A 24099-nucleotide genomic window follows, 5' to 3' on the forward strand; every position below is an offset into this window, starting at 1 on the left:
GAACAATCGCCTTTTCTCAGCTCCTCTCCGTTCTACGTATCAATTCGCCTTCTCTCGTATTTTCCATCCCCCTTTCCCGAGGGAAAGATGTATTTTGCGTATTTATGGGTGTACGGCGTATCTACCTACCCATCATCACCTCGGACGGCCAGGAAGCTGGAAACTCTAATTGCTCGACGCCCAAAGTCCCGGGACTCCGACTTCGGTGCCTTTCACTTTGACGATAATATTAAGAAGCACCTCGTTACCTCCGCATTATTACGTCGAGCACGTCTAGGGCTCGCAAAAGCATCGGCAGCGGCACGCGATCTTGCGCGATAAATATTCCGAAAAAAAAATCTCGATACCTCGTGGCGCGACGTAACAAATTTTATTCCGATTAGAAAAAAAAAAAAAACATTTCCAACTTCGCTCTCGAACAGTTCGCGCGGGTGCGACGAACAAAAAAAAAAAGAAGAAAAATACGCGAGCTCGCTCGATTATTCAGCGTCGTCGTTTACGGAGGGTGTAATTTTTTAGTCGTGTCGCAGAGTCAAAATACGAGCGGAAAGGCTGACGAAAATTCAACGTCGCGTGACAAGACATCGGGATTAAAATTCTAGACAAAGATCTGGAGGCATTGAGGAAGCCAACCATTCAGCCGGGTAAAACCGCAAGAACCCCACTTGCGTGGTTAAGTGGTGTAACAGAAGACATAATAAGCGGATAATTCCCTTAAACGGATTATGTTAAACAGAGCGAAGAAGCTTCTTTGTATACGGGGGCAACAGCGGACGCCGATATCCGAATTGGGGATGACGAGAGGAAATAACTAAACTGGCGTCGGGTCGAAATTTTTCCGCGCCGACATCCACGTCCGTAGAACGGGAAACATTGAGAGGATCGAACGTCGAAGACAAATGATTCGGTAATATACCGGGGGTACTTAGACTCGTCGAGTGAGTTCGAACGGTACTTGAGTCAACGACAACTGCCGCTATATAATATTTTGAGCTTCGCGTCGATAATAATATAAAGAACGAGGACGCGGACGCGGTCTGAAGCAATCGAGATTTGAGTTCCCTCTCCGCGAACAAGACATTTACATACCTATCTACATCGCACGAATTCCTTTTTTTGTTCTTTTTCATCAAGACGTCGAGATGAATCTATAATGCTCCGTATATGATATAACACGGATATACCACATCGTAATAACATCGAATGTTTTACGAAGTCGTCAAAAAACTTCCTCGCGTCTTCCTCTCTCGCGGATTTATAGCTTGTTTTCCATGCAAAGAGATATACCGATATACATATATATATACGTATATTTCGAAGACGGTTTAGTGGATTATATTACGAAAGTCTTTTAGTGAGTGGCGCGCGTATAGTATAGGTACCCATAATGGCGTTGATCTTTACTTATTTGCATTTCTATGGGTATAAACGCATGAAAAAAAAAAAAGGAAATGGTAATAATACCGTTCCTTCTCCGTCTGTCATAATCGCGTTGACACGTCATCGATACGAGCTGACGATAAATCCAAAGCAAAAAAGTGAAAAATAAAACACGCGACTTGACTTTATTTAAAAGAAAAAAAAAAAAAAAAAAAGGAAAAGAAAAGAAAAAAAGTTTCATCCTCCCCTCTGGCGCGATCATTCGCAGTAGTGAAACCCGCGAAGCGCGTGTAGGTTTTTTTTTCATTCGCATTTTACTCGTTGTAGGGTTTCGAGTTTTATCATTGATGGCAAACCGCAGGATTTGACAATTGTTTCGTATTTAACGGTCGCGAGTCCCGAGAGAGATGCACAGTTCTCATGTTTCGTACATTCGAATTTCATTCCTCGGGCATTTCTTCTCATTTTTATACATTTTCATATTTTTTCATTTACCATTTTCTTTTTTTTCCCTTTTTTTTTACTCCTCGGGGTCTGATTTATTTCGAGAGTGTTTATAAAGGTCTCACTTTGTCAGGTAATTAGAGCCAACAACATGACGGATTTCTCTGTTCTCTCTTTATATTTATTAGGGACCTTTCAGGACCACCACGAAACTGGTGACTAATAGCTCGTGAATTAAGAACAGATTAAAGGTGGATGGATATCGAAGAGAGACTTTTGGAGGGGAAACTAGAAACTACACGGGTATATTTTAGTTGGAATTAGAAACCATTTCAACACCGTAATCCTTGACCCGATATCATAATATAAGGTTAATTTTCTGCAATCAGCGAAAATTAATTTCTTTCTTTCTTTTTTCGACAATTTTATTTCTGCGATTGTAAAAATATGGTAATAACACCACGCGCTGGATAAAGTTCGAAACTTGTCGGGTGTGCATGATCTCGAAGACTGCTCGGGTATACGGATGATATTCCGACTGAAGAGATTTTTATCGTGGAATTTTATAAGGATTCGTTGCATTCGTTTGATAGCCTCCTTTTTCGTCGCGGAAGGTTATCGAATCATTTTTGTGTGGCTTATCGTGTCGGTGTAATTGCAGGAACTCGATTACTTCACCCGTTCAAATAAGTAATTCGTAGTCATGAAGTTTTCCCTTGGCCTCCGTTCGGAGCATCGCTGCTACTTTTTCATTGTTTCACGAATCGCGTCGTCGTGAAAGAGAATTTAATTACTCCTTCTGTGATTTCATATCCCTTTGACTCGCTCTATTCTTGGAATAGTTTCATTTTATATCCATCTCATTTCTTGTCCCACTCGTCTATTTTTTTTTTCTCCCCTTTTGATAAATTTTTTTTCGTCCCGTTTCAACGTCGCCCGCTGTACGTGTACGCCGTGTGCGTCGGTTCTATTCCAGTTTCTTTTATATCCAACCTCAACGACTCGCTAAGTAAGTTTTGTCTTTTTGAGCGATCGGCGCACTCGAGGGGCAGCTTTTCAACGTTGAGTCGGCTTTGCCTGTACGCGTGACGCGAATAGATATTCGATCCGAAAGCCAAACCGCACGACCTTGAGGGTTTTCATGTAACTTAAACCGCCCTGACAAACGAAAAAACAAACGAAAGAAACGAAGGAGAAATGAGAGAGAATGAAAAGAAATACACCCCACTGTATACGGTGCAAAAGTGCAAACGTAACGAAATTCACGACGAGTGCGAAGGGGCGGGGTCGGCAATAGAATCCCACGGGGTACAAAGTGCAGGATACTCGACAACCTTTGAAAAAAAAAAAGGGGGAGAATCTCGAGTAGGAATGAGGATTTTTCCATTCATCGCTTTTCGATTTCACATTTCACCTTTGTATTTAATTAGAGAGAGAGAGCAAAAAGAAAGCGAAATCTTCGGCTCGCGTCTCGAATTTTTTTTCTCTATTCCGTCCGAGTTTCGCAAAGCGGTAATTATTTCAAAATTATATTATGTACCGAGGGAGATTTCGTCGAAGCGTAATAAATTGGGTATTTACGTGGAAGGAATACAAACATCGATCTCCGATATAATTCTAGACTTGTATTCGGAAATTTTATTTGACAATTGTACATACGGTGTAATTGAAATTCCCAGATATAATTAATTAACCCACCGGTCAACATCTGTAAATGTAGAAAGCTCTTCGCGAGAAGAGATCGCCGCCATATTTCTCGGTAACATGGGAAATTGAAACGAGAAATTCGAACAGAGGAATAACCGAAAGTGAGACGCGAAGCGAGAATAAATTTTTTCGCGTTTTCAAGAAGGACGAGCACGTGAAGAACAATAAAATTTTCAAGTGTAAACGAGCCCTCGACGTCGTAGGGGTTAAATTGGCGTTCCGAGCATCCTGACGGTTATAATAGCGTCTACCGAGATTTTCATTCGAAAAATTTCTCTCTCTCTCTCTCGCCACATTTCGCTCTCTGTCTGGTTTCCAGCCTGCACATATATTTCATAATTTATCGAGTTCTGAGTTTTCGAGCAACCCGTAGGGTAATTAGTAGCCACCATTGTCCCCCTTGGAAGTAAAGCAAGGATCACTCCTCGCGCTGGTTTTGTAATTAGCAAATTGTCATCGGAGCTTTAAATCTTGCCTGCGGGGTGAAAAACGATACCCCGTCTAATTGTGAACCGACGGTTTACCACGTGCAGCCAAACCAAAGAGAGAGCTGATTGTGAGCCAGGCGGGCGGGCGGGCGGGCAGGAGGGCAGAAAGGTGGGTAGGTAGGCAGTTGGAACTGTTCGCCGTTTCGGTGTAACAGCGGGAAAGGGTTGGGATTTTAGTTTCCGTCAGCAAAATATTATGGAAACAAAAGCCGTTTATAATCAACCCGCGAACTGTAAACCACAACCACCGTCGCTACCGGCATGCGGCAGGAGCGGAACGGCGTCGCTTTTGCAGTTACTAGAAATCATGAATAACTGCTCAATTAAAAACGTTCCTTCCACTTGACACAGTTCACCGTTATTATTATACTTACGTGTACGTATAAGTGGGCACACAAATACCTAACCGAAACTATTCCCTACCGCCCTCCACCCTCGCGTGCTTTTTTATTTTATTATCATCACATCATCATTATGACATTTTTGTTCGTTTTTTTTTCCCCCATTCCTTTCGTTACCATTCCATTTTTATTTCATTTTCTCTCTATCGAACAAACAATTTTCACCCCACTCGATCTTTAGCTGTTTTTAAAGCAATGCGGGCTTTATTTTCGTTATTTTCCCTTTTTTTTCTCTCTCCACGCTTTTATTGTACGCAGTTAAGTTTTTCCTTTTCTGCCTCGTGTACTATATTACCTAGCGGATTAATAAATATATTCTATTCATATCGCAGTGACAGAGTATTAAGGTATAATAATCGCTCCCCTCTCCCTCTCCCTCTCCCTCGCCACCCCCCCCCCCCCCCCCCTCCCTATTTTAGCTTTTACTCTTTCGAACCCACCCTTATAACTCGACTCTCTCTCTCTCTCTCTGAGTTTTGTATCAGTTCCGCTGCTACTGATCCGTAGCCCACGTATCGGATATTGCTTTTAAGCGCCTCGCATATATGCGACGAACTGAAACGTATATTGCCACTCATCCAGGTGATGTAAATGTACGACGCACGTACGTATACCTACCTAGACTCTGGATACTTTATACGAGCTCCTCGTGAATAACATCTCGCAGCGCTTGATTTTGATAACACAACAAAAATAAAAGTAGAGAAATAAAAGGAATCAAAAATGAGAAAAAAGGATCGGAGTAAATGTTGAATCGGAATATGCATGTTCCACCAGAGGGATTCTACCGGCGTTACTTTTAGCTTCGTTTCTCCTTTTACAACCGGGCAAAAAAGAGTTTGGTGGATATTGATCGATTGATTGATCGATTGATTGATCGATCGATTGATTTATTTGTTGATCGATCGCGGGTATCTATTATTGGCCACCATCGGGGGGAGGGCTTACGGGTTTAATCGGAGTCGGATCGGCGTGCGACTGGTAATAAGCAATCCTGTCTCCGAGTACCTTTGCTTTTGCCCCTGATTTTCTTTTTTTCGCATTCCGTTTTCACGTATCTTTTTTGCCTGTATCAAATTACTCCGAAACGAAGTAGATTGCTCGTAGCGAAATTCTTTATTTTCCCTCGAGATATCGACCGTAGTCTGAGTGATTTTTTTTCGACTTACCGCTCCACAAAATGGTTAACTTTATCTCATTTGCTTGAATTTATTCCGCAATATTGCAGATTCGTTTACCCGGGTAAAGATTTATCGCAGTTGGAAAATTTCTTGGGATCTGTGTCCCGGTTAATCTTTCCGCACGTCTAGCTATCGAGATATAAATATGGGCGCACCGAAATTTAGATAACGCGATGAAAATTGTAACGCGCCATTACCACAGGTGGAAATGTCGCAGAGGTCATGACTTATGAATATCGGTATACGTACGACGCGCACGTAAGGTATACCTATACGCGCAGAGCTGATGTTGCACCAGCGGCAGAAGCGGCGATACTAATAATGCTGGTAAAATTTAATTAAGCCCGTTTTCTAATTGCTTCCGTTTCTCCCCCTTAACTTGCTGCAGGTGTCAACGAGTACCGGGATCCTATCACATTACGTGAATTTGAAAATCGTCATACCCGAGGCGTTTATATTGGGGAGCGGCGAGCATCACGTCGACGTGGGATCAATTATTAATCTCGTTTGCATTATCGAGAAGGTAAGTCGCATAATCGCACCACTTCATTTTCTATCTATTTTTTTTCTCTCCACCGCTTCCGTGTATCTTTGTGCCTCGACTCGGAAGTGTGACGTTCCCGTGAACCTGCACGAAATTTCCTTACCGCAAAACCTGTACGTTCATTCGCTCGAACGTAAAATTCTCCCCGGTATAAGGGTCCGCGTTTTTTTACGATCAGAATATTTATGAAGCTAAAAATGCGAATGACCGAACCCGCGCACTCGAGTGTTCGCCGAAAAGTCGAATTACGTCGGTCGACAAGTTTTGGGGAACAGACGTGGCACCTGCTCCGATATAAATTTTTTCAAATATTTTCTCCGACGTAATTTTCTTGTATTTCATTTTCTAATTCGTGACGTTTGGGCGGGGGGGGCTTTTTTTTTCTCGTTCAATCTTTCGCTCTTCTTCGAACAAAAATGCAGTGCGCAGGTGTGCAGTGTAAAGTTATTGCCTTAAAAGCGGTTGTTTCGGTCTAATCAAGCAGAAAGCTTGGCATCTGCGTCGCGACGCTTAACGTCGCCTCTGCCAAAGGAGGAGGCCCGGAATGCCGGAGACCGCGATACACGACGTCGGCTGTCGCCCGCGGTTTTTCCAGGGAGTTGTAAAATGGGGAAGAAAATTACATACATTTATAAAAATAAAAAGCTGACAAAGTGAGAATAGTCCACGACGATTTTCATACCGCGGTTCATTTTGTTCGCCGTAAAAATTAATCGTCAGACGGTACGTGAAATAACGTACGATATTTATGGAGGATACGAATGTGACCCCTGCAAAATTGCGATATCTCGATGGCAAAAATTCGTAGCTCGATTCGACCAACGGATTCGTATTCCTGGGGTCAAAATACATCAGAACAGTGTCCTACGATCGATTCCAAAAATAATTCATTTTCGGCCGAAAAAGCAACATTTTTTTTTGGAAAAATTGGCCCGTCGGACGTGCAACGCCCTGTGCCCGGGTAGATGCGCGCACGTATATCGCATCGTGTACTCACAATTAGTTCGAATTACACGCGTACGTCTAATGAATTGATCATATATAGCGGGTATGTCACATCCATCCCTGTGACTGGGTCGCTAATTGTAAGACAGGAAATTATTACAGCCGAACGAGCTGCAAGTAGAGGGGAACGGAAGAGATATATACAGAGATAGAAGGGGGACGATGGCGTCAAGGTTTCAACTATATAAACAATTATATGTACTATAGCCTATACGTAATGATTGATATTATACAAGCTCGTCACGCCTAAGTAGCTCTAATGATAATTAACAGAGGTATGCGAACCGTTGGATAACGTCTACGTATGCGAAGATCTATTTATATGTACGTGTATACGTTCGTCAGGTACAGAGAAGGTACATATATTCTATGTACCCGCAGCTGATGCCATTTTCATATCCTGCTTCATCTAGATTTCGATATTGCCAATACTACTGTAACGGCGTACGTGCGGTTCCATCATTATTATAACAGCGGGCAACGGATTAATTTTATCGGTAAAACGCCCTAAGGCTTCATTTATTTACAAAATCATCGGTAATTAATGTGTATTCAGATTTACAAAACAATAACGAGATGTGTGGAAAATTCAGACAATCCCACATTTCGAACACGCGTATTCGGCTGTAATTTTATTTAACATGCGAAATCCAAACAGGTTCGGGCGGAAAATAATTTATCGAAATACGGTGCAGGTGGCGATATAATTTTGGGCTTTATTTTTCCATTTCGCGCGGCAAACCGAAAAGAAAATGAAATGAAATAACAAAAAAATTACTCCCGAAGGCTCGCGCGGGGGAAAAAAATCTAATTCAGAGGTGGTTCGAGGTTTTGGGGAATTTTATATTTTGCGAAACGGGAGTGCGGAGAAATTTGTTGTCTCGTGACCCAAGTCAGACGATCGAGGATTGTCGTGGAAAAAAAACAAATTGAAAAATATAACAAGGAGACTGTAAAAAATGGGTGCTAACTAACGAGTTCGAGTGTCTAACTTCGCCTAAAACAGTCCGCTTGCTCCGGCTCTTTAACTATACAACATTAAAACAGGAACATAACACGAGAGTATAATATAGTGAGTTTAACGAGTTTCGTCGTCGGTCGATCCCCGCGAGTTCTCTCGCGCGTTCCGCCATGTTCGGGGTTGCGACTCTCCCCGTATTCTCCCTCTTTCTCTCACTCCCCGTATCCGCTAACTCTGGAGTCTGGACCAACCGGTAACACCGGAGAGCCACCACCCAACAACACCAATTCACGCAATTAACTCCAAACTAATTAGCGAGTACCTTATTAAGTAACAAATACTTGGTGTCTCTAGCTTCCAGCACCCTGGTATGTACGTACGTGTGTTCAAATATATATTTATGTGTACACGAAACAGGTTTAACTCATCCTCACATATCCGTACACATACGTACGTACATGCATGTACGCGTGTACCGACGAACGCGTACTCTTCAACCGGCACTTCCTCCTTACACCACTTGTAACTTTGACTCGACGATCGACTCAAGTTTCAATTTCACTCGAATTGAGATGAAGACTAATTATTATCCGGCGGATACGGAAGATTCGCACAACTCCCCGTTCGGAAACGTTCGAGCTTTCGGGAATTTTTCAATTTCCAATTCGTTCTCTTGGTGGAAGTTGAAAGAAGCGAATGACCGTCCCAGTGCCTGTAAATTATAGGTAGGTACGTACGACGAGTCCTGATGGGAAAATCCCAATTATGAAAAAAAAAAAAGCTACACCGTCGAACCTATACTTTACCCCCATATAAGTGACGGTATAATCCGAATCCCCTCCCTTCTTCTCCACCCCTTGAGTTAACCCTATCCGACAAACGAGTGGGAGGAATCGAAAGAAAGCAAGCACCGTTACGGTCGTACGAAGCGAGAGAAGAGGAGGATGAAGAAAAAAAAGAGTAAAAAAAAAAGAGAGAAATAAGAGGGGGAGAAAAAAAGTGAGCACAGTCGTCGTCCGGCCAATTACGGGGACGTTGGAACTGAAATTCCAAAGCAACTCACGACTTCGAGCTCTCAAACCCTCCTCTCCTAACGTAGGGTAAAGAAGAGGGCCACCCTTCTTCAGATACTAACCTTTACCGAAACGAAACCCAACTTAACTTCTAGGCCATGACTCGACTTTCTCCTTCGTGTGCGCGAAACGGGACCTCGCAGCGTTATACCTGTGCAAGCTCGGTTTTCAGTTCCTATTTTATTTTTTTTTTTTCCCTTGACTTTTTTTCGTTCCTTCTCATCCACATCCTCTTCAACTTCATCTTATTCGTTCAAACGTAAAAAAAACATGCGGAGCGTCTCTCCGTTGCTCCGTGCAGCGTGATTCTGAAAATTACATCGCTTTCGAAAGCTCGTCGTAACTGCGGGATACGCGTAACTTTCGACAAACTCCCATCCTGACTCCAGACCGCGTACGCGTAACGCACAAAGGTTACCACCGCGGCAAACCTGCCGAGGTCACCGATGACGCCGCTACGATAATCATAATTCCATCAACGACAACAATAATCAGAATTATCGTTACCGTCGTCGTTACAACAATGCCATAGGTACACACGCTATTCGTTAAACGCACCAATCGATTCGACACCTCTCGGTCGATTCCGTTTCATACGGTCGCGGGAAAATGTATGCACAACTCGGGGCAGACGTGAATTGATATAATGACGATAACGACGATAATAATAACGAAACGTCGACGTCGACGGTCGACGGTGACGAGATTTCCCGGTTACGATTGCACACGTCGAAGCATCCGTACGCCCGTTTCGTGCACGGGTAAACACGTACCGGGATTGGTTTCTACTTTACATTTTGACAATCAACGGAGTGATTATTTATCGTTAACGTAACGCGTAACCGACCCACCCGCATACCATACCTCCACCCCACGCGGAGGATATTCGAAACTAATGGGTGACAAAAGGTGGAAAGGGCAGAAGGGCAGAAGGGCGGGTGTAGGGTTGCAGTTCAACGGAACACCCTGTACAGAAATTTCGGCAACAATTCGGAACGTTACGCGGACATAATATATAACTGTGATATATTATGTAGAAAGCTCGACGAGGGAAGGATAAGGGGAGTAGGGAAACGTGTGTAATGGCGTTATGATACGCGATACGTTACGTTACGTCGGTACAATTCGAGCCGGTGTATTAATACGGCGTAAACCGGCTTCAAAGCCAGATATCTGGGTATTTGTCGTACGTAACGCGTTCGCGTACGGTGTACAGGTGAAGCTTTGTACGTTGATTGAGCTTCATTGTTCCAAGGATGAAAGTTCGGCAGCGAACTGCCACCGATTACATTTTTGCCATTTTCAATCCGCCGGGTCGCGAGGGGTATCGGGATGGAAAGTGAAGCTGTTTTCGCGATATTATGAAAATCATCGTCTGAGCGATGCCGATAGAAAAGGATGAAACGAAAATTGGGACGCGGAGCGAGATGGAACGACGGCGGCGCGATCGACGCCCGATATTACGTCTACCTGTAAGGTAGCGGCAATTTTCCCAAAGCTTAAAACGATTTACTCGGTAAAATTTGGCGTCTTGTCGCCGCTCGGCGAAATCGAGTCGTTAAAAGTTCCCACGAGACGTACCCCGTCGTACCCCGAGGGGCTGAGGTGTTCGCTCCCGCCCGCCCGGACGACTTCCTCGCGGCGTAAGTGATTGACTTCGGCCCCTCGGAAATCCCTTCGGCGATCAGGACGCCGCTGTTGTTTTATCTCGCGTAGATTTTTTTTTTTTTTTTTCTTCATCTTTTACTTTCTTTCGTTCGCACACCGAAGGACGAACCCGATTCTTCCGTCGACGATACGCGAAACGGAACGAGGTGAAAAGCGGAGAAATGAAGTGGAACCCGGTTGTAACGGCGATTGCGTGGTTTTCGTTAAACAGGCGATACGCTCTTTTCGGCGAATAGCGTAATATACGAACAGCCGGGAAAAGCGTATTATAACTTGGGGAATATAATCGGGTATATGTATGCCGAAAGGGAAGGAAACGGCTCCGCAGGAGTCCCGGAGCCCGAGGGAGGAACCCTTCGAGTGGTACTTGGTAGTTCCGGCTTACCGCAGCCTCTCGTTTCACGTGTACCTTGTTTACCTCGAGTGTCATCTTCGCCTGCAGTTTCCCTGAATGTGGCGTCGAGTGTCGGGAGCGAGTGCTATTTTGCCAGTTTTCTATCCTTATTTCCCAGGGTTTTCCTATACCTATACCTAAATACATTCGCAAGCACTCGCTTCGCGTGTCTTTGTACGTCTACGTGCAACGATACGCGTTTCGACACAGACGCGCGCAAAGGAGAGAAAATAAAAACGGGAGACTAGACCAGATGAGAGAGGGAAAACGAGAAAAGCGAGCAGATCTTCGCGAACTCGTAACGCGCAAGTCTGATAATAATAACCACCAACAGCGGCAGAAGTTGAAGCTTGCGAGCTTACGATTAGAGATTTTTCAAAGAAGCGGACAAAGAAAATTTCTACTTTGTTTTTTTTTTTTTTCATTCCCCTCTTCCTTTCACCCGACACCCCTAGAGAAATCAAGAATTTTTCAAATCCGACTCGCGGACGAAATGAATTTCGCTTTTTTTTTTTTTGTTTCAACTCTTCAGGCCCCACGCGGGGCGTATCGCGGTCGTAACCGATGCCACTTTTTAATTTTTCATCCATTTACATGAATAAATCGGGGATAGCCGTTCTTGACCCGGCAAGAGACAGAGAGAGAAACTTTTTTTTCCGCGGTCTCGTGTCTCTTTTACCCTCGTATCCGAGTGGGATTCGGAGAACCGCCCCGCGGATTCGGACGGAAAGTAAGAAGAATATTTGTACATCCAGTTTGCGAAGCCGTGATACGTCTATCGCGTGGCTTTTTCCAGTTTTTGGTTTCCGCGTCTGGGACACGAGCAAACGCCCTGCGTGGTCTGGGTGCGCCAGCGCCGCACCCGTGCGTCCCTGCAGAATCAACGGAACCGGGAGCCCCGCAAGCGAGCGGTCGATACGCTCTTTCTTAAATTCAAAGCTTTTACATGGAAACGCGTATTTAACAATCCATCCACATCCACATATCCGATTCCATTTCCATTTCGCAGCGATCGCACGGAGCTCGTTCCGAGCCTCGCTAAAACCGACAATTCACCGTAACATAATTCGATTGCACGTTACCTCCCCCTCCTTCTCAGCTTTTCCACTTTGCACCCTTGATGAAGAAATGAACGAACGAACGAACGAACATGTGATTACCCGTTGGCGAACGGAGAACTACTTTTTTCCGTTCGAACTTTATCCCTCGACCCGCCGACAGAAATTTGTTGCCAACGTTAATTACCGAACTGAAATTATTTACGACGGGGTAGTCGAAAAATGAAATCCAACGGTAGGTATCTGGGTCCAGGAGTGCAGGTTCGGTCCTCGAATCGGTGATAACTTTATCCCATATAAGTTTTACTCTCCCGTCTCACGTATTATCCATTTTAATGGCAACACCCACGATGAAACTTTATCAGCAGAAAATTATCCGATAAAAGAAATCTGATATTTTTATCATACGCCCCCGTAGACCCGCCGGTGTATAAAAATAATGGAGAGTGACAGTCGTAGCGCGATATAAAGTACATAACACCCTTTGGGCTCGCGTATGCCATCCTGGCTTCCTTTTTGCCCTTCGATTCTTCACCTACAGTTTTCGAGGGTTTCTTTTTCCGAGCAGGGGGAAGAACGTGTTGACGAAAGCACGGGTCAAGGGCCAAAGTTTGACTGATCGTATCCGCGTTTCCGCGTTCAAGTTCTTACTACTTTTAAGCTCTTTTTCTTTCCGCGGATTCACCGCACGCGGTCGTAACTTTATATCCTTGTAGGTAGATGGTATAGGTGTGTATACGTACGCGTGTACAGCTACCGCTGTGCTTTTGAAAATCCTACGAAACTCGCGAGGGACTTGTGAAACCCTCGCTCACCCTTACAACTGTGCGCGCGATTTTACCGGAGAAAGCGTCGGTGTTTCGTCGGAAAGAAGCTCTGAAAGAAAAAAAACAAAAGGGGGAAGAAGACGAAAGAAATGAAGAAAGGAAGAAACTGGAATATAAGAAACGACAATGTGTCACGCTGGCATTGCGATCCAAAATTTTCGAGATAAAAAGCTGTAAGGACAATTTCAGAGTTACGGTATTCCTGCAACGCGTTATTCGTGTGTATCGAAGGGGTTTTATATATTTACCGAAACTGTCCACACAGTTATAAAAACCAGCCGGTTTTTAGAGGATCGATATTTCGTACCTGCCACTTTGGAACTCACGATCAATTGATAAAGGAACATAAAAATACCTAATTTGCATAATTACCTGTTTATAACTCGTAAAATTAATTGCTATCGTTCTCGTTGGATCCCCGAAGAACCGTCCTACGTATAATTTTGACCCAATTTCGACAACCGTCGAATGGAACGATGAAGCGGAAACACCGCTTCCCCGACGTCCGGCAAAATCGTACTGCTGCGCCCTTCCGGTTCTCGGCACTCGGTCCTCGAATTCCACGAAAGAAACACAATCTTTTATCGTTCCATCTCTCCTCGCCCTTCCGATGGCACGGAGGGTGTATCCATGGGGCATACAACGTTGAATTTGGGGATTTATGGTAATCGGAGGCTGACGAATAAGCCGAGGGGTATAAAAGGATGGAATTAGGAGATGTAGAGTGTGAAACCCTCTGATTAATCCTTTCGTCCTGTTATTCGTGGCGAAGGTGCGCCCCGAGATTTGGAGAGAAGCGTGCGAATGGCTCGGCTGTACCATCAGGATTCAAACGGGCGAGCGATGGCCACAGCCCAGTGACTTCCGGTGCCTTATACCGTCGCGACGCGGACGGACCGGGGTGAGGGGTGCGGGGCGCGGGGTGCGAGGCGACGGGCGAAGGGGTGGTTGGGCAGTCGGTTGCGGTTTCGCATCTAAATCCCGTGATTGCAAAGCGAGCGAAAGTCCGGTGGGGTGACGGTGGCTCCGGTTCCGGCTCCGCGCTTTGCCAAATCCATCACTGTACCGTCAGCTACGAAAATCCTCGAGTAGTGGTACGTTTGGTACGTCGGTAGGTAACGCGCACGTGTACCTTTACACGTACGTGTATTATAAGCGGGAGAAAGGGAAGCGGTATTGGGATAGATGCCTACGGCGGCGTAGGTTAAACTCGCCCAGGATTCAGACTCTACAAGCTGACGCAGCTGACCCAAACCTTTGGTATAACCTTTGCCCTCGATAATAGCCGATCCCATTACATTTAACGCAGGGTAGACTTTATCGAGCATAAACTCGGCACGCGAATCCCTTCCTTCCTCCTCTCCTCTCCTCTTCGCCTCTCCTCTTTTCGAACCGAGGAAACTTTCATTTTTTCACAATTCATCTCCGCACGGACCGAGTGCGGACCGCTTTTTCAGCTTAGCTGGCCACCGTTTCCACCGAGGAAAGAGAAATGATAAAAGCGAGGAGAGAAATCAATCCTCGCGAGTGACCGGAAGATGTGTACACGGCTACACGTATCCATATCGGTAATATACGGTAACGTAAAGGAATTTGACGCGAATAAAGCGCGGCGGCGTATGTATTTGCTTTTATACCTTCACTTTGACAAATTAGAATCGCCATCCCCGAAGATGTATTTGCTATTGAAAGGAGAAAGAAAAAATAGACTAACTAATGGACGAACGGGCAAATTGGAATAGGGATTTATCTGGGGAAAATACGACGTTGTGTAGAATCCAATTATTGTACAATATGCGCATCGTCGTACTTTATTTGCAATAATTTGGAAAAATGCGGAGGCGATAAAAAAAAGCTCATACATCGGGGACGAATTTAGGCGGTTCGCTTCATCGACATTTTCGAAAAAGCTACGTAGGAGATGATTGGGAAAGGGGGGCATTACCATTTCATGCGCGTGTACGGTACATCGATAAATTAATATTAGGCACATAAGGCTCGCGGGCTGTTCGGAGCAGGAAGTAGGAAACTGAAACTTTTTCCCGCGTGAAATATAAGCGAATCAAAGTTTTTTCCGCGTCCGTGCGAACCCCGCGCGGAGAAAAAAGAGCGGAATACATACCCACCCTCGCATTATACATATGTATCGTTGGAGAAAAAGGGAGAAAAGAGTTTCGCTCGCAACTGAAAAGTCACGAAGGTCGCGAAACAGCGGTTCTCCGATAAGATCGCGGTAAGGTTTGCGAGGTTGTTAATTTTTAATTTTTTCTTTTTTTTTTCATCAAACATAATCGTAATATTATTATTATTGTACCCATACGACCTCCTCGTTCTCCTCGCTGCTTTTCTCCTTTGCGGAAAATTGCTTTTTTTTCTCTAATTCCTGTTTTCCTTTTACTTAATTTTCTTCATTTCGTTCATTTATTCTGACAAGGATACGCGTTCGGAACGTGTCTCGCGACGACTATTTATTGAAATCCACACCACGTATCATCCCCTCAAGGGCACACCGGTGCCACTGTTCCAGCGATTGCAATTTCACTTGATTTCATACCTGTCTCTTTGTGTGCACGTTTGATAGTCGAGTACACAGAATACACGGGTAGAGGTACGTGTACGCGGTGTACAGATACGTAGCACGAATCGTGCTGTGCAGGATCAGTCGTCGCTCTTGTTTTCAGCGAGACGAATTGTTAAGGCTTCAAATACCCTCGCTCTTCCACCACTCATCTCGATCCCTCCCGCTCCACCTCCCGCTGCTGCAGGCAGCACAAATAACTGCCCTTTGTCCAACAAAGACCGCCGGCGATGCTTTACACCGACAAACTGGAATACGATTTCGACCCGTTCAGCCATTTACGATAAGCATATTACGGTGTGTGGGCGTGTGTGTGCGCGCGTAGGGGCGGATGGCGGGTGGAATCGTCTAGAATGGCCTCTGTATTTGTAATGCCATAGTCGCATTTACGTCAAAGCGGCTTTCTGGAGAACGCGAGAAGTGAGACACGGATAATGTACGTATGCGAGGGATGGAAACCGCGTCCTTACGGTATCACACACGAGGAATTAGCGGGGGATGAGGCGAACCGATTTAGAATTAGCCGTTCGTCACCATGCCCCGTTACGAAAGACACGGAGAAAGAATAATTTTGCCCCTCGACGCGATCGGAGATCGGGGTTTTCGTTTATCGTTATTTTTTTCTGCTCTACGCATCGTCTGCAAGCGTGACGAAATTACCGGTGGCGAGAATTTTCGTTGGGGGTGATTTTTCTCCAACCCCCTGGCGCGTTAATTTTCTCCCTCCGAATCATTACATTCAACTACAACGCGGACCAAGGAGATGATGGGCCAATCATGGGATGGATAATGCTTAAGTGGATATAACGTGGGGGGTGATCGTGAAAAAAAGTAACGCAGGGAGGGAGGGAGGTGCTACGATTTGTCGAGGGTGTGCCGATTGTGCGGATAACGATATCATGATCAAAGCTCTTCGCAGCTTCGAGTTCGGATGTGCAGGCTCTTTTTTTCTTCTACTTTTTTTCCCTTTCTCTATTCTTTTGATCAAGTCGTACGCGAAACCAAATCCGAGCAACACGGGCATTTATAACGACGTTCGCACAGAATATTCATCGCGTAGGAATCCTACGCCGCTACGATATGACGTGAAAACTGTTTTTCATGTATATATATATTTGTGATCCCGTTTTTTCTCGTGGATGTACATCATATACATACGTGTAATTCGTACATATCCTTGTTACGTTTTTTTTTTGCCTCGCTCCTTCCGTTGTTATTTTTTTCGTCGCGCAACTTGGCAATTTAGAATTTCCGCTTCGACGATCCGCGCCTATAAATGCGCGCAGATTTTTCATACGAACGTATCGACGTATCGTTATTCGCGTACTCGTGGAATTCTAAATTCACGTATCGTGTTCCCTTCCATTCCTTGACTCCGAGGGGCCGTACACCGTAACGATGACGATGAAAGTTTTATTCGTCCGTTTAATTAGCCTGAACAAATTAACGAGCGTACGGTGTCGGCGAAAAATCTATATTTGGCGACTAATTCGCCAAACTTGTTTTATAATCAATCACAGTAACTGCGTATGCGTCGGATATATCAAACATAAAGGGTCCGTCCGTGAGTTTGTCTTTCGCGTCCCTTCTGACTAAACGTTATATAAAGTGGAAAAGGGGTTTGACGGTCCGTATACAACAATCACGTATTGTACTATATTATTAGTCCTCAGTTTGTCTAACAATAAGGGGATCGCGAAAATTATAACGGGGGATACGCGCCAGCCGGTATTCTGGGATCTGGATTTCGCGAACGGATCGAAGATTTCTCGTACAGTCACCGAGGGCGGAGACGCAGATACCCAGGCGACGCAAAAAAAGCAGCCCGCAGACGATTCCTTTTTGGAACTTCGTCGAAATTAATTCAACGACGGTTGCTTCGATCGTACGATCGAATTCCGTGGAAATTTCCAGCAGACGCCGTAGCAAATAGTACCTATACACGAATTCGAAATCGGAGCTCGTGGCGACGCAACGATACAGTTCGTACCCGCCACGGGGTTTTTACGGGTACACAGACCGCAATGTACACGAAAGTCCCTCGGTACATTCGCCGAGTGATTATACGAAGCTTCGTTAGATCGTTAGGAGGTACCAACGGCACCTAAGTCTAAGCCTTGGACCGACCAGCCACGGGCATCGCGCGTCATCTTTCATGTTTCACGTAATTAGGGACCGCCATTACTCGGTCAAAAGGACCGCTCGGCTTTCCACCCTATTCGACCTTCGCCCTGAGCTCTTAGCTCACGGTGACCAGCTCCGAGCTCCGCCACTTCTCCCCGTCCGTCCGTCTTCCCCGGCCTCTGGATCCGCCGGTCCGCGCTCTGGTTCCATCGACGCTGTCCGTAAAACGCATATCTATGCGCGTTCGGAACACGGTAACATCTCGACCCCCCCCCCCCCCCCCCCCCCCCCGGGGGTTCGACCGAACGGCGCAACGGGACCACCGCTGTTATACCAGCAAATTACCCAAAACGAGGTTACAGGATCGAAGGACCCGATTGTTCTGCTACTGACCAGGTGCCCGACATTGCCGAGTCTCTTTTCGCACTTTCGTCTTTTCCAATTCCTCGTCCGCCGTTGGTGACGAATACAAAAAATACAACGAAGCAAAAACCGACTACGAAACGATCACCGGTAAAAAACTGCGAGATGTTTGAAAAAATAGGGGAGACGCGCGTGCGATTACAGCAGTTTATACGGTGTGATCGAGTCGAAAATGCGGGTAAACGAGGGTGGTGGTCTCGGCGTACAGAGTTTTTGGGAGCCTCGCAGTGTTCTCGTCGTCTTTCCGACTGCTTGGCAAATAAGCTAAGCAAATACCACAACCGGTCGGATCTTATTAAATTTTCAAGACGCTTATCAACTGCGTTCCTTCGCGTTGACTGAAACGTCGGGGTGGGCGCGGGGTGAATAGAACGGGGTGGTTTCGCCTCGTACACCCTCCGAAAGCTGTTCCTTCTCATATAATGGAACCCCCTACCTGCCCACCCTCCCCCTTTTCCCACATTATGCGCGAAAGCACAGCCCCTCTTTGCGGAGTAGGAGAGTACCGAGTTGCTGGTATACCTATACGGGTCGTACCGATGGAAATTACCTTCTCGACAATTGCCTACGAAATCGCTACCGAGCTCAATGAAATTATTGCCGTGTAACCGCCCTCTGCGTCGCTGTTGTTCGAGTGATGGGCGGAAATATTTCAAAGCAAATTCGTTTGGATCATGATAAACGATTGTATATTCTACATGCCTAGAGATAAACGTGTGTACTACAAACAATAGATACAGGTGTCTGTAACGTTGGTAAGCAACGTACCTATTGTATTATTTATTCTGGTTAAAATATCAGGTAAATTATATGGAAATATACGGTACTCCCCGTTTGGTAGGCACAGCGATGAAATTCATCGAATTCATAAGCCGCTCGGGTATCAGATTCTTCGCTTTAAAAAACGAGGGGTAGTTTGTCGCCTTCTCTTACGCCGAAGATGTGGAGAGTTTGGACGTGAAGAAAAAAGACCGCTTTTCAAAAGTGGAAAAGTACGTCGCGTAGAGGGTAGTTGAAAATATTGTACGTATTCTAGAAACGTTTAGCTGAAATTCTTGAAAACAAATTCGGTGAAAATTTCATCGTGTAGTTCCAGGTCGGGGAAGGCGTCGTATTATTGACATTTATTGATCCGATTTGTCAACGTGTAATTTTCGTTCCTTCGCGGTTTTTTTCACTTCAAAGAAACGGGAAGAAAGTCTTTACGAGGCCAGCCTCGATCGTGGAACCAACGCGCGTGATTCGGTTACAGAGAATAAAGAGAAAAACCAACCGTAGGATGAATAATATCGAAAAAAATAGAAATTCGGGTTCAAAGTAGGGTTGAACAGCTGGGTTGAAAAACGAGAAAACACCGTCGAAAATTGAGCAGAAGTTCGCTCGAGAATCCCTCGCCGAGTATTCACGAATTTCCGTAGTTGTACAGGTATGACGTTATTGATAACGTTATTGATGATATCGCACGTGCAGCGCGTAATCCAAAATCCCAGTAGGTCGTACACCCTATACATACATTTACTTTTATCATTATACTCCCGTGTACTCCAATAATAGATTGAATATACTCTCGTATATCTAATTGTTATCGATTATTGACTATAACCAACTCGTCAATCACGCTTTACGACTCATCCTATTATCTAGTCGGTACATACATTATGGATAAGTGCATTGAAAATTGATACGAAAATCGGAATACCTGAATAATGAAGAAAAAATAAATCAACTCGAGTACGTCTATTTGGAGATGTAACCCAAATCTTGAATTAACAAAGTCGTCTCCGTATCGTGTAAAGGTCGGAACAATTTATCGTTCGGAAATCGGAGGGGATCGGGTTTCCCGAAACAAAAAAAAGTCCCCGGGGAGCGTCGGAACAGGAACCGAGGAGAGAAAAAATAAAGATAAAAAAAAACGAACCGTACGTCCGCGTCGCTCGCGCGAGGGAATCAAACCGATCGCACGCATACTTCGGTACGTCAAAGACCTGCAGGGAGGATTTAAGCTGATTGGCTTTGAATTATTGATAAGGAACCTTGTATCGGTATTCCTCCTCCTCGCCGCACCCCCGTTCCCTCTTTATGGTATACGAACGTATACGGTTCGGCCTTCGTCGGGTTGTCCTACGTCAACCAGAAACTAACCCGACGTTGTCGCTTTGCTTATTGGTCCCAGCTTGGGTGATTTTTATTTCCCTTTTATTTTACCCCCGTTTCGTTTTTTTCCTTTCGATTGATTTCCGCATTTTTTACAAGCTGTCCCTCTTCTCGTTTTACAAAAAATACCCAAATTACGAGGGGTCCCCTTCGCTCGTTCCACGTCGATCGTTTCTTCGGGACCGAGTGAAATTTGATGATTTTTCTTTCGACGCCCGGCGTGATAATATTTTCACGATCGAATGGCGTGATCGCGTTAGCTGTAACAGGCATCATACCATACGACTAGCGAGCATAATTCGCGCGTGATGACTGTTGAGCAAAGTACGGTGTGTTGCAGAGTCCGGCTCCGCCGCAGTACGTGTTCTGGTACCACAACAATCGTATGATAAACTACGACAACGCTCGCGGGGGTGTCACCGTGGAAACGGATCAAGGACCGAGAACGCAGAGTCGACTAACCATCCGCCATGCCGTCGAAAAGGACACGGGGAATTATACCTGTAGCGCTTCTAACACAGAGCCGGCTTCCATCTTCGTTTTTGTCACCGAAGGCGAGTATAACGCACACATTTCATAATATCTCGAACGAGCGACTGAAATTAAAAAGCTCCGTTCCGTACCCTCGTTTCTCTCACCCCGATACCGTTCACTCGAATTCTAATCACATTCAGTCCGACATCCCGTCGTTCATTTTTCGCAGGATTCGTTTTTCGCTTCTCGACGATGATCTGGAAAAATAATTTCCTTTCATTTTTAATTTGGGTATCTTCGGTGCTCGATGACGTCCCGTTCGAACGAGACCAACCCCTGAATACCTCGTTCACCCGTACCTACCTATCCTTTACATTCCAAGGGTTGTGTTGTATTCGCAATACAAGGGATAATATTTATAACTTGCTTAACTATACGCAAGCGGTGGGTAATAATAATTGTTTTCTCCATGGGAATATCCGCAAAGTTTTGTAGAAAACCATGTATTACAAATATGTATACACACAGGTACGTACCGATGTACACAAGTATACCGGGTATACGGATATACCTATATTTATTTTTGGTGAGGATAATTATCTCCAAGTTAAAATGAACTTCGCGGTTATAACAATACCAACCCCGCAGTTTCTCAAAAGAAAACACGGGGAGAGGAAACGATGGAATGGGTTTTCGGGGTGGAAGTGGGGTGGGGTATATAAGAGCTCCAAAGTACAAGAATCCCCTCAAGTCAGATACCGACCGAAATTATATACCTTGCAAAAATTGAGAAAAGGATTGCGAAGCAAAGAACCGAGAAGGACGAAAAAAAAAACGAAGACCAAATGAAAAGAAAAGGGGATAATGAAGCACAGCAGAGTCGGGAGTAGTCACATTGGGGTGTACGGAGACAAAGCTTCTCTTTCATACACCTAATTGCGGACTACAGTTTAAAGGTAAAAACTATGTATTCAATCGTACGTACACGCGCATATGTACTTACGTACAATCGAGATGTACGTCTTGCGGATTGAGAAAATGAAAAGACATGGCGAAAATCGTATTAAGATTCAGGATCTCATAGATAAGGGATCCTTGGTAAATTGTGAAACTGAATACCTGTAATTTACCTGTGATAGAGTAGAGTGGAGTGCTTTATAATGAGCATCGACCGCATATGTAATCGAGCCGAATTCGGCGTTGGAAACCAGATCTCCGGAGAAAAGGTGTGAGTTCAATTAAAGATTCAAGCAGACTGCTTGTACCCGGAACTTTATCATCCTATCATCCTATGTACAGGCTCTGGTTTTCTGCCAATTATCATACTATATTTTCATCCGTACGAAGATTTTTTCTCAAGTAAAATCCGACCGAGAGAATATAATAAGGAAAAAGAGAACGTGGTTTGGAAAAAAGGTTTTCTTTTTAAAAAAAAAAAAAAACATAGAATTAAAAAATTAATGTCGCATTATCTCTGGGTACCAGCTGAGCTGACGCAGCTCTGACTTGTCCCCTCTATAAATTCATTTCGTGCTATATACTCTCGCTTTTGCTTCTGCAGATATCCGCAGGCTCTCTATATACGTACATATGTATACATCCAACCTATACATATGTACAGTGTAATGATCGTGCGGTTATAAAATTTACCGAAAAAATTCCGTGAAAATCATAATGAAATAGTAATAATCGGGTGAATCGGAAAACCGTCCATCACTTGACGTATAATAAATTTGTACCTCAAAAGAAAAGAGAATTTTTCAAATGTGGAAACCATTTTTTACTCGAAATTTTGGTTTTAGTCGTAGACCCACTTTGATTCGTTGCAATTCATGCATGGGTCGAAATATTCGAATTTCTCAATTCACCAGCAAACCCGAGTTTTGCTGGAGTCAGCGTAGCCAGCAGCGTAGCGCTTTGTTGTGAGACGTCACCTTGAGGGCTGAGCAGAGGTGACGCCTCAAAACAAGCCCCTCGCTCATGGCTACCTGACTCTAGCAAAACTCAGGCTCGCTGGTGAATTGAGAAATTCGAATATTTCGCTCCATACATAGATGCGACGAAGCAAAGTGGGTCTACGACTAAAACCACTCGATGTGTCTTGTGATTTTCCTGCTCCCAGCAGCGAATAATTGATGATTACTCGATCAATTGCATGAGTAGATGATTTTGGCTTTCAGATTTGGATGCCTGAGCTGATTATACGTGAGATTACTCTTGAAGAACCAAAAAAAAATTTGATTTTTAAGCGAAAATTAAATCATTGTTTGAATTGGGTTTCATATGCTTTTCTTACGTATTTTGACCTCAGGAATTCGAATCTGGAAGAAAAATTGATCTATCTCTAAAAGTGACCGAGTTATCGCCAATTTTCAGCTTTTTGGGGTCAAAAATTAAAAATTGATTTTTTATTCTATCTTGATGTAATTTGAGCTCAGGAATCCGAATCCGGAAGAGAAATTGATCGATCTGCAAAAATGACCGAGTTATCGTCGAATTATCGCATTTTTTGGCATAAATTTGAGGATATCTCGAAGGGAAAAAATTGTAGCTCAATTTGGACAACGGATTCGTGTTCCTGAGGTCAAAATACATAAGAAAAGTGCCATACGATCATTTTTTAAAAATAAAAATTTTTGGCCAAAATTTGAAAAAATCGTAAGGGGTACCCCTTGGAAAAATCTCGAATTTTGGCCAAAAATTTTTATTTTTAAAAATTGATCGTATGGCACTTTTCTTATGTATTTTGACCTCAGGAACACGAATCCGTTGTCCAAATTGAGCTATGATTTTTTCCCTTCGAGATATCCTCAAATTTGTACCAAAAAATGCGATAATTCGATGATAACTCGGTCATTTTTGCAGATAGATCAATTTCTCTTTCGGATTCGGATTCCTGAGCCCAAATTACATCAAGATAGACTAAAAAATCAATTTTTAATTTTTGACCCCAAAAAGCTGAAAATCGGCGATAACTCGGTCACTTTTAGAGATGGATCAATTTTTCTTCCAGATTCGGATTCCTGAGGTCAAAATACGTAAGAAAAGCATATGAAACCAAATTCAAACAATGATTTAATTTTCGCTTAAAAATCGAATTTTTTTTTGGTTCTTCAAGAGTAATCTCACGTATAATCAGCTCAGGAATCCAAATCTGCAAGCCAAAATCATCTTCTCATGCAATCGATCGAGTAAATCATCAATTATTCGCTGTT

At 44.2% G+C, this 24099-nt stretch overlaps 1 protein-coding gene across 1 annotated transcript in view; it reads left to right on the plus strand.

The window, feature by feature from the left end:
• The window catches only part of LOC105683485 (hemicentin-2), a 115440-nt gene that overhangs the window by 83324 nt on the left and 8017 nt on the right, over positions 1-24099 (plus strand). The window contains exons 5-6 of the mRNA XM_048657746.1: positions 5990-6124; positions 20751-20964. Of these exons, the coding sequence (XP_048513703.1) occupies positions 5990-6124; positions 20751-20964 (349 nt within the window). The remainder of the gene's footprint in view (positions 1-5989; positions 6125-20750; positions 20965-24099) is intronic.

This window comes from Athalia rosae, chromosome 6 (assembly GCF_917208135.1).
Source record: "Athalia rosae chromosome 6, iyAthRosa1.1, whole genome shotgun sequence".
NCBI lineage: Eukaryota > Metazoa > Arthropoda > Insecta > Hymenoptera > Athaliidae > Athalia > Athalia rosae.